Genomic DNA, 12,105 nt, shown 5'->3' with positions numbered 1-12,105 from the left:
TAACCCTTCCCCACTCCGACTGCACACCCCTACTTGTCACCTATCACCCCACACCGAAACCCATATAGGGTATCAAACAGCTACAACCCATACACAATAGGGACCCCTTTCTGAAAGAAATCTTTCCAGAACCCCCTCTTCTGGCCTTCAAACAATCCCCCCAAACTTTCCAAGCTCATCATCACAAACAAGCTCCCTACAGATGAAGACACATTGATTCAAAGCGGCACCAGACCTGCCAGAGCAACAAATGCAAAACCTGTAGATATATCTCCACTGATACTATGATTAAAAAAAAACCTCCCACAACACAATTTTCAAAAGCCATGGGTCTTACAAGTGCCTGTCATAACCATAGGTGCCGACTCTGTGGGTGCTCTGGGGCTGAAGCACCCATGGGGAAAAATTGGTGGGTGCTCTGTACCCACCGGCAGCTCTCCACCCCCATGCCCCAGCTCACCTCCGCCTCCTCCCCTGAGCGCGCTGCATCCTGCTTCTCCCCCTAGCTCCCAGCACTTCCCACCACAAAACAGCTGTTTCGCGGCAGCAAGCACTGGGAAGGAGGAGGGATAAGGGGGAATGCGGGACTCTCAGGGAAGAGGCGGAGCCAGGGCGGGGATTTGGGGAAGGGGTCAGATAGGGGCGGGGAGGGGACGGAGACTTTGGCGAAGGGATTGGAATGGTGGTGGGGCAGGGGGCGAAGTCTGGCCGGGGGTGGAGCACCCACCAGCATCAGGAAAAGTTGGTGCCTATGGTCATAACCTGTGGTGTATCTCATCCTGTGCACTAAATGCCCCAGTAACAACTACTTGGATGAAACCAGATAATTACTACACTCTCAAATTTCACACAGGAAAATGATAAAAGACAAAAACACACCACATCACCTGTCAGTGAACACTTTTCACAAAGCTCTATAACTGACCATCAATCCTCATATTCAAAGGAAACCAGCAGAACACTTTCAAAAGACGAGCCTGGGAGCTTAAATTCATAACTTTGCTAGACACTAAAAAATCATGAACTGAATAGAGACACCAGATTTATGGTTTATTACAACAATCTATAACCCACTAACAACAACACCCCCCGCCCCCAGCTGCCTTCTTCCTCCAATTCCTTTCCTCTGTGATTGGGGAGGTATTAACAGGCCACTTCACTTTGAATATCCCTTGAATATGTGTTAACTGCTTATGCTCAACAATCTGCTCCACTTTGTATTTAGCTGGGACACTCTGGGTATGTCTACATAGCAAAGAAAAACCCACAGCTGGCCCATGCCAGCTGACTTGGGCTCGCAGGACTCAGGCTGAGGGGCTGTTTCACTGCACTGACTTTTGGGCTTGGCCTGGAACCTGGGCTCTAGAACCCTGCGAGGTGGGCGGGTCTCAGAGCTCAGGCTGCAGCCCAAGCCCAGAAATAATAAATAAAATAAACCCTACCCAGGATTGAAACAGCCCCGAAGCCCAAACCCCACAAGCCTGAGTCACCTGGCCTCAGCCAGCTGCGATGTCTTGTTGCTGCGTAGACATACCCTCTGTGTACATTTCCCAGCCCCAAAGAAGAGCTCTGTGTAAGCTCAAAATCTTGTCTCTCTCATGAACAGAAGTTGGTCTAATAAAAGGTATTACCTGACCCATTATCTCTCATAGAATTTCACAATAACACATTTACATTTTTAATACAATCAACTACTAAAATATTTAAACTCAATTCAATAAGGTTTGACTGAATTAAATAAAGTTTGTCCAGTATCTCTCACAGTATCATTTTTGTCATAATTATCAAATTGTCAAAATTACCATAATTATCACAGTATCATTCTTGTCTAACCCCCTAACTCTTGTTATGTATGTATGACAAAATGTCCATCGGCAATACCAGGAGGGATGAGCTGGAGTGCCAATGAGAAGTGCAATCAGGAAAGTAACAAATACTTTCCTCATGGATTGTATTTTCTAACCAACCTAATTCTCAATTACTGAGGGACAATCTCCACTCATTGATATATTTTGCTTTCCACAATCAAATCTCCATACAACTTTTCATGTGTGATGTAATCAAGTATTCGGACTGTAATATCTAAACTGTACTGTTAAATCTATTCACCTAAAATTTGGATTATCCTGTATCTTGGAGTGAAAGCAATGGCATTTTGCAAACATCAATAACTCCAATTAAACTGCTGCAGTCATCAGTTAAGTATTTTTAAACAATAATACTATTATAACAATAATAACAACAATACCCCTATACCCCTTTATGCCATGGTGACCATATAATGTCTTTCTAGTGCATTCTGCCACAAATTATTCTGTGTATTGTTTAAAAGTTAATTGTCATTTCTTTTATTTAATGTAACTGGCCACTCTTCAGCTGTATCACCCCTGAGATGGTAAAGATTTGATCAGTACAAAAGGTCTGTCTGAAGTAAATGTATGGGCAATTGAAGATAGTGTCATGACACTCCAGCCTTTGGATGTTTGATACATTCTTTTCTGTATGCTCAAATGTAAATAGATTTAATCCAACAGACACCACATGCAAACATCATTCAGGTGCTTGTCCTGCTGGGACAGTACCATTCTTTTTCCTCCCTGTACTCCCTTATGACTACTTCCTGTGCTGGTATCTGGGGAAGGTGGGGGAAGGACAAGAGAAATCTAAAGTGTATCTATTCAGGGCAGATATGCTTTAGCCTATAAAGGATTTTGTTACAGTAGAACCTCAGAGTTATGAACTGACCAGTCAACCACACCCTCATTTGGAACTGGAAGTATGCAATCAGGCAGCAGCAGAGACACACACACACACACACACACACACACAAAGGCAAATACGGTACAGTACTGTGTTAAACATAAACTACTAAGAAAATTAAGGGAAAGCAGCATTTTACTTCTGCATAGTAAAGTTTCAAAGCTGTATTAAGTCAATGTTCAGTGATAAACTTTTGAAAAAACAACCATGACGTTTTGTTCAGCATTACAAACATTTCAGAGTTACGAACAACGTCTATTCCCAAGGTCTTTGTAACTCTAAGGGCCTGGCTACGCTGGAAACTTCAAAGCACTGCCGTGGGAGAAGTGTGAGTGTGGTCGTGCGCGAGCGCTGGGAGAGAGCTCTCCCAGCGCTCCTGGTAATCCACCACCACGAGGGGATTAGCTCCCAGCGCTCAGAGCCTGCTTACACTAGCGCTTTAAAGCGCTCAGACTTGCCGAACCAGCAAGTTAGAGCGCTATAAAATGTAAGTGTAGACAAGCCCTAAGGCTCTAATGTATTAGTAAAATAATTTCTAGCTATACAGTATGAAGAGCTATACAGTATGGAATCAAATGTTATTTCTACTTTCTTTTGTGCTACTTAGAAGGCTCTTTCACACCAGGCTTTCTTATCAGCAGCACTGTGCTGCATACCACTGGGTCTAATAAACAAAGTAATTAGCTTTGGAGCTACTGCTCACTCCTTCCTCTATAGAGATTTTTATACTGTGAATGTCATTATTTTGTTATATGCAGTGTTGTAGCTGTGTTGTTGTAACCATCTTGGCCCCAGGACTTGAAGAAGAGCTCTGTGTAAGCCAGAAAGCTTGTCTCACCAACAGAAATTGGTCCAAATAGAAGACATCACCTCACCAATCTTGTCTCTCTATTATTTTGTTAATTATACAATATAAACACTAGGACTCACAAAAGTGTCTTGTGATGAACATGACCACAAACCTCTGATGTGTTTTACATTACACCATCTTGGAACTGGAGTTATGGGATATTAGATATCACTATAGAATCTTCTTATAATAATTAAAAAGTTACAGCTTGTAACAAAATATATTTTATATCAATATTCTTGGATACACAATAAAAAGAGAACAATATCTGCCCTGAAGAACACCTTGTTTCTCAAGGTTTCTTGCAGCAAGTAATTTCACAGAAAAACCGCTTTTCAATTGATGTTTCAGCATATCAGTTTAACAACTGTCCCACATTATCCATCAGAGAAGACTGATACAAACTGACTTGCTGTAACCCATAATCAAGTCCAAAACATAAAGACTGTGCTTCTTCTCATTATACTTGTGAGCTCAGAAATGCTTCACCTTTAAAAATTCATCAATAGCCATATAAAAAAATCAATAGCTATCTGAATGAATCTTGCTTCCAACAAAGTGTTTATCTCACTTTTATTTTAAAGTGAATCACTAAACAGTACTTTGAAATACTGTCACATAAAAAGGGATAATGCTTATCCTGCCTCTTAACCATCCATAATTGCTACTATATCACCATCCATAATTGCTACTATATTCATATATTGTTTCCATTATGATCCTGATTTTGGAGAGGCTTATCATTTCAATAATTTCAGCTTCTCGCTTATAAAAGCTGAATCTTGTGTGCACATAAAATCATTTAAAAATAAGTCATATGTCAGTCACAAGTCAGTTTGTAAACAAGGCTGGTGGAAGCCAATGTGACTGGTGTGTTGATGACAGGCTGCTGGGGTCCGAGCTGCCAGATCAGGGTTTCAACTACATACAGACACTTAGTGTGACCTGCATTCTGGTAAACTGAGAGTAGCCCAACTGAGGGTGGGAGCTACAACAGCAAAGCATTGTAAGGCACCCTGGGTTAGAGGGGCAGGCAGTGACAACCTCCCACTGGTCTAGATTGCACCCCAGAATGTGACAGATACCAACTAGTTACTACAAGGGTGGGCAAACTATGGCCTGGGGGCCGCATCCAGACCTTCAGACGTTTTAATCTTGCCCTCAATCTCCCGCCAGGGAGTGGGGTTAGGGGTTTGCCCTGCACCCGTGCTCCAGCCGAGGAGCAGGATTGGGGGTTTGCCTGGCTCCGCACAGCTCCCAGAAGCAGCGGCACATCTGCCCTCCGGCTCCTACACATAGGGGCAGCCAGTGGGCTCCGCACACTGATCGCAACCCATGCACCGCCCCCACAGCTCCCACTGGCCGGGAACCACGGCCAATGGGAGCTGCAGGGGTGGAGTTTGCAGACAGGACAGCACACAGAGCCGCCGGGCCGGGCCTCCACATAGGAGATGGAAGGGGGACGTGACACTGCTTCCGGGAGCTGCTTGAGGTAAGCGCCACCCAGAGCCTGCACCCCTGACCCCAACCCCTTGCCCCAGCCCTGATCCCCCTACTGCCCTCTGAATCCCTCGGTCCCAGCCCAGAGCACCCTCTTGCACCCCCAATCCCTCATTCGCACCCCCAGCCAGAACCCCCCCCACCTCCCTGACAACCCCCACAACTCCTACCCCTGCCCGGAGCCTCTTCCCACACCCTGAACACCTCATTTCTGGCCCCACCCCAGAGCCCGCACTCCCACCCAGAGCACTCACCCCGTCCCACACTCCAACCCTCAGTTTCGTGAGCATTCATGCCACCCCCCATACAATTTCCATGCCCAGATGTGGCCCTTGGGCCAAAAAGTTTGCTCAACCCTGAGTTAGTATGTAATATTTGCTGGCTGACCCGTTCTCTAGTAGTTGGAAAGTTGAGGAACATAATTTTCTGGAATCCCTTGTTGCCACTGTTGGCATAGGCTCTTCAAACATATTGCTGCTTGAGCTGTTATTGTGTAATAAACCAATTACATGGAGCATTCACTCCCTCTTCTCATGGTTTCATATCCCAGATAAATATCTTTCATTTACTGTTTTGGGGTCTGGGACATGGATAAACTTGGTATAAATGAAAGCTAAGGAAGAGCTGCACTGGAGTTTTAGAGGTCAGGAACAGTGTTTGACTGCACTACTCAATCTTCCTCACAGACACTTTGTTCCTGAATATAAATCCTGATTTTTAACATTCCTATACCGAGCACTGAGCCTCTCTAGAGCAGTGGCTACTAACTGTGTTGCACTGGATATGGTTTTGCTATGTGGAAAATAAATGCTCTTTGGATATCAGGTGAGATTACAAAATTCATTTTCAATTGTGAACTAAGCAGGATTTACAAACCTTAGAATCACATTGTCTCTGGCCCTCGCGCAGATGTACAGAGGGAAGACACAGGCAGCTGTCAACCTCTAGATTCATCTAGTTAGCTATCTACTGTAGTGTGGATATATTTTGTTGTTTTAGGCTCTGAGCACAACAGGGTAATGTTATTATATAGCTAATTACACTAAAGTTTATATTCTAATCAAATTCTGAAAGTTGGATAGTTTATGGGACTAATTGGCTTTGTATCACACCAGTGTACATGTCAATGACACAGTATGATCATTGAAAAATTATGTGATCATATTAATGCTTCTCAAAAAATAATAGCTCACAGGAACAGAAAACATTTCCAAGAGCTCACTAGAAATTACACATTATCTTGTGGCTAAAAGAAGAACAGGAGTACTTGTGGCACCTTAGAGACTAACAAATTTATTAGAGCATAAGCTTTCGTGGACTACAGCCCACTTCTTCGGATGCATATAGAATGGAACATATAATGAGGAGATATATATACACACATACAGAGAGCATAAACAGGTGGGAGTTGTCTTACCAACTCTGAGAGGCCAATTAATTAAGAGAAAAAAAAAAAAAAAAAAAAAAAAAAACTTTTGAAGTGATAATCAAGCTAGCCGAGTACAGACAGTATGATAAGAAGTGTGAGAGTACTTACAAGGGGAGATAGTCAACGTTTGTAATGGCTCAGCCATTCCCAGTCCTTATTCAAACCGGAGTTGATTGTGTCTAGTTTGCATATCAATTCTAGCTCTGCAGTCTCTCTTTGGAGTCTGTTTTTGAAGTTTTTCTGTTGTAATATAGCCACCCGCAGGTCTGTCACTGAATGACCAGACAGGTTAAAGTGTTCTCCCACTGGTTTTTGAGTATTTTGATTCCTGATGTCAGATTTGTGTCCATTAATTCTTTTGCGTAGAGACTGTCCGGTTTGGCCAATGTACAAACTTCAAAAACAGACTCCAAAGAGAGACTGCAGAGCTAGAATTGATATGCAAACTAGACACAATCAACTCCGGTTTGAATAAGGACTGGGAATGGCTGAGCCATTACAAACGTTGACTATCTCCCCTTGTAAGTACTCTCACACTTCTTATCACACTGTCTGTACTCGGCTAGCTTGATTATCACTTCAAAAGTTTTTTTTTTTTTTTTTTTTTTTTTTCTCTTAATTAATTGGCCTCTCAGAGTTGGTAAGACAACTCCCACCTGTTTATGCTCTCTGTATGTGTGTATATATATCTCCTCATTATATGTTCCATTCTATATGCATCCGAAGAAGTGGGCTGTAGTCCACGAAAGCTTATGCTCTAATAAATTTGTTAGTCTCTAAGGTGCCACAAGTACTCCTGTTCTTCTTTTTGCAGATACAGACTAACACGGCTGTTACTCTGAAACTTATCTTGTGGCTGATTATCCTACCTCAATTTTCCAGGCTGCTCTTAATTACACTATTAGCAAAATTTTGGACAGTCACAAAGACACAAGTTAAATTCGCCTAATGAAAAACAACATGCTGTCTTAGTATGAATACACCTTGTTCTCAGCTTCAAATTGTAATGCATTACCTGAGAGAGTGGCCACATGAAATATTTATCAATATATGAATGTTTCAGTGGAACCCTGCAAATAAACAATCACTGTTCATATTAGTAATAACAAAAAAATCTAATGAAGAAAGATTACTTACTTGATTAAGAATGTCTTGTTTCTGTAGTGCATGCAAAGAAAGAGAGAACACATACTTTATATTAATGCAGTATATAAAGTAACACTCAGACTCTGTTTTTATAATAGGACTATTTTAGTTGAAACTTTCATTTTGTAGATAAACAGGTTTGAAAGAGAACAAACACATTCCATTATTTTATGTTAGCATAGTTGTTAGAAATGTGTCTAGTCTTGATTAGACTTGCATCTGATGAAGTGGGGATTCACCCACAAAAGCTTATGCTCCAATACTTCTGTTAGTCTTAAAGGTGCCACAGGACCCTCTGTTGCTTTTTACAGATTCAGACTAACACGACTACCTCTCTGATACTAGTCTTGATTAGTTAGACAGTGCAAGCATTTGATTTTTAACCATGCAATGATAGATATCCAAGGAAAAATAACAATGAAAACAATGTCTTGAAACTTTCATCATCAGCCCAGTGTACTCTGTGTAAGTTATCTGTTGTCAACAATGAATGTCAGCACCAGGTGTTGCTGAACCAGTTCTGAGGAGTTTAACTGCAAGCACAAAGAAGAATAGACTCTGGTCAGCACCTTTTAAAAAAACGTGATGAAATGCTGTGTTTCCAATCATTTGTACAATAAGTAAATCAAAACAGTGCTTTGGATGGAGGGATTGTAGTCACTTTTTCCATTTATTCACAAATGCTCAAAACTACTTCAGAGTAAAAAATACCACTCTAGATTTATTTATAGAAGATGTGTTCTGGGTATGAATTATATCAAATGCCCCAAAACCTAGTTAACACCAAGTTAAGATTACTGGTGACTCATGCTCTTCCAGAATGTTGAGTTCAGCTAAGCTCAAATCTTTAAAAACCAGAAAATATAGAATTAAGGTACATGCCATTGAAACCTTAACTTTGCCCCCTGCAGCTGGTAATTTCCAACGAAAAATATCTGCATACACTGTAGTACTGTGTTAAGTGTTGCTGTAATGAATAGTGGAGGGATTAGCTGGAGAAGCTTCGAAGAGCTGTAATTGTGATAGAAGGAGATCTGGAGCACCCTTTCCTATGTGTTTATGATAAAGGAAAGACATGCTTTTGTACCAATCAGAGATCCAGTATGCCTTATTGCCGCGCTGAGTTCTGTTGGTTGTGTCAGTAGCATTAAGTAAGGGGTTTCTTGCCCTGAGGATTGCCAGCAGTGAGGCAGGATAGGAGAGTAGTCTGTGGGTTTAATGATGGGTCAGTAAAAATACAGTGCTAGACAGAATCCTGGGGATAAGGACAAAAGGGTTGTACAAAGGGATTTTTCTAATATTGGGGGTGTTCCTCTGATGTAGGCTCAGTATTTGAGTACACAGCAGGTGTAGATAGCTCCTGTTCAATGCACCTCACCTAAACATAAGTTTGATTCACCAAAGAGAAGTTGTTAGATCTGTCTTACCGTGATCATGTGCCCTATTCCCTGAGTGTGCTGCACTAACTACAGGGGCAGAGGTTTTGTATGTGTTTTATGGCCATGCTGGGCCAGTGCTCAAAGGGAGGTAAGGACACATTTGTTATGTACCTTAGCTTTGTATTTCCTAGTTTTCAGAAGTTTGTTTACATTACCTTCATGGGTGCTGAAAGGCCTGAAAGAATGGGGGGCCAAGCCCCTACCTCCCAATGGCCTGACCCTCCCAGAGCCCCAGCCCCCCCATCCCACCCTCCCAGAGCCCCAGCCCCTCCCGCCAGCTTCACCCTCCTGGAGCCCCTCCCCCCTCCCACCAGCATCCCCTACCAGAGCACCTGCCCTTCCCATCAGCTTCATCCTACTGGAGCCCCTGCTCCCTCCCACCAGCCTCATCTTCCCAGAGTCCCTGCTTCCCCCCGCCCCTCCCACACACACACACTCCTTACCTTACTCTCCCTGATGACCAGCCTGAAACCCTTGGGGAATAGGCCCTTCCTGCTTCCCAGACCCAGCAGGTCCCCGACACCAAGAGGAGCTGTTTTATTAGCCAACAGATGAGGTCCCGACTGCCAGCATGTGGCTCAGTGCAGACCGGTACTAGGGTTGCCAACTTTCTAATTTCACAAAGCCAAACACCCTTGCCCCGCCCAGCCCCTTCTCTGAGGCCCCACCCCAGCTCACTCCATCCCTCTTCCCTCCATCACTTGCTCTCTCCCACCCTCACTCACTTTCACCAGGCTGTGGCAGATGGTTGGTGTGCAGAAGGGGGTGGGGCCAAAAATGAGAGGTTCAGGATGTAGAAGGGGATTCCGGGCTGGGACAGCAGTGTGGGAGGGGGTGAGAGCTCCGGCTAGGGGTGTGGGCTCTGAGGTGGGGCCAGGGATGAGGGGTTTGGGATGCAGGAGGGAGCTTCAGGCTGGGACGGAGGGGTTTGGAGTTCAGGAGGGTGCTCAGGACTGGGGTAGGGGGTTGGGATGCGGGAAGGGGTGAGGGCTCTAGCTGGGGGTGTGGACTCTGGGGTGGGGCAAGGGATGAGGGGTTTGAGGTGCAGGAGGAGGTTCTGGACTGAGGCCGAGGAGTTTGGCATGTGGGAGGGGGCTCAGGGTTGGGGTAGGGGGTTGGGGTGTGGGCTCTGGCTGGGGCCATGGATGGGGGGTTTGGGGTGCAGGAGGGGGATCAGGGCTGGGGGTCAGGGCGTAGGCTCTGGGAGGGAGTTAGGGTGTGGGAGGGGTTTCTGATCTGGGGCAGGGCGTTGGGGTGCGGGAGGGGGTTTGGCGTGTGGGCTCCAGCTGGGCGGCACTCCTCAGGCGGCTCCCAGTTGGTGGTGCAGCAGGGCTAAGGCAGACTCCTTGCCTGCTCTGACTCCGTGTAGCTCCTGGAAGCGGCCAGCATGTCTGGCTCCTAGGTGGAGACGCAGCCAGGGGGCTCTGCCCACAGCCACCGCCCCCACAGCTCCCATTTGCCATGGTTCCCAGCCAATGGAAGCTGCAGAGTCGGTGCTCGGGGTGGGGGGCAGCACGCAGAGTCCCCTGGCCTCTGCACATAGGAGCCAGACAGGCTCCCACTTCTGTGAGCCGCGCAGAGCCAGGGCAAGCCAGGAGCCTGCCTTAGCCCCGCTATGCTGCTGACCAGAATTTTAACAGCCTGGTCAGCAGTGCTGACCGGAGCTGCCAGGGTCCCTTTTCAACTGGGCGTTGCAGTCAAAAACAAGACGCCTGGCAACCCTAATCGGGACCCGGATGCTGGCCAACTGGATCATATCATGATGCGCTCCCTCCCAGCCAGGTTTTAAAGGGGGTGGGGGGGGCGGAAGCAATGGCCCTTCAGGCACTGGAACTTTAATATAACTGGGAAGGGCCAAGGCCAAAGTGCCGGAGGAGTTATACTTAAATATCCTACAGAAAGTGCATATGTTTCTTTTGTTAGAAAGCAGGGGGAATGGCCCTCCCATTTTTAAAAGTGGAGGGAGCCCCCTGACTGCCCCAGTTCCAGCGCCAGTGATTACCTTTCCTTTTTTTATTTCCTGCTTTTCAGAGATTTAAGTTGAACTGAATTCAACATTCTGGAAGAACACAGGACAGCATTGGGCAACCTTAACTCTGTATTAACAAAGATTTGGGGAATTTAATTTCCGTGGCTTTTAAGTAAGTAATTTATCAACACCCCCATGTACCACAGATCAGCTCTCTTTCTCCCCTGCCACTGACTCCTTAGCAACAATTACCCTGGCCAGAGAATGCACCGGCTGCCTCCGCATCATTATATCTCAGATCTCTCTGCCTGTCTAGTACAGCCTGGTTCTCTCTTCTGAACTGTCCTCCACAAGAAGAGGCAGGCATCAACATGAGACCCGTAGGCTGAGCAGAGGATGTGGGAACAAGTATGGAGTCAGTGGGGATATTTTTTGAAGGGGGAACAGACATTGTGGATGATGTGAGAGGAAGGATGGTCCAGGATAAGGACGTGGGACTTAGGAGACCCAGGTTTAATTCTTTGCTCTGTGACAGACTCCCTGTGTGACCTCAGTCAAGTCAATTAGACATTCTGTATCTCAGTTTCCTATCTGTAAAAATGGGGATGACAGCACCTTCCTACCTCATGTGGGTCTTGTGAGGGTAAATACTAAAGATTATGAGACACTCAGATGCTATTAGTACCTATCATTGTTTGATTGATGGGTCTGGGGGATGAGGGAGACAAAGCTGAAGACCCCACAGCATCCTCCATGCACCACTCTGACCCCTTCTTTCCACCTCACCCTCTTCTGCACAATTTCCACATCACCCCTCACCTGCTCTGACTCATATATTCCCACTAACTGCTGAGATCACTACTACTGCCCCAGTCCCTCCAACATGCCCCTTATTCCAAGCCACCCTCATGCACACCTACTATGCCAAAACCCTACACACACACACACACACACACGCTGCTTTGAGTACCCAATACATACACACATACACACACACCAACTCCACCTTGCC

At 45.3% G+C, this 12,105-nt stretch overlaps 1 protein-coding gene across 1 annotated transcript in view; it reads right to left on the bottom strand.

The window, feature by feature from the left end:
* Positions 1 to 12,105, bottom strand: part of DGKB (diacylglycerol kinase beta) — a 465,349-nt gene that overhangs the window by 400,587 nt on the left and 52,657 nt on the right. Inside the window, exon 3 of the mRNA XM_054021197.1 lies at positions 7,677 to 7,697. Within this exon, the coding sequence (XP_053877172.1) occupies positions 7,677 to 7,697 (21 nt within the window). The remainder of the gene's footprint in view (positions 1 to 7,676; positions 7,698 to 12,105) is intronic.

The sequence above is a fragment of the Malaclemys terrapin genome, chromosome 2 (genome assembly GCF_027887155.1).
Source record: "Malaclemys terrapin pileata isolate rMalTer1 chromosome 2, rMalTer1.hap1, whole genome shotgun sequence".
Taxonomy (NCBI): Eukaryota; Metazoa; Chordata; order Testudines; family Emydidae; genus Malaclemys; species Malaclemys terrapin.
The sequence above is the reverse complement of the archived record's forward strand: the minus strand, read 5'-3'. Positions and strand labels throughout refer to the sequence as shown.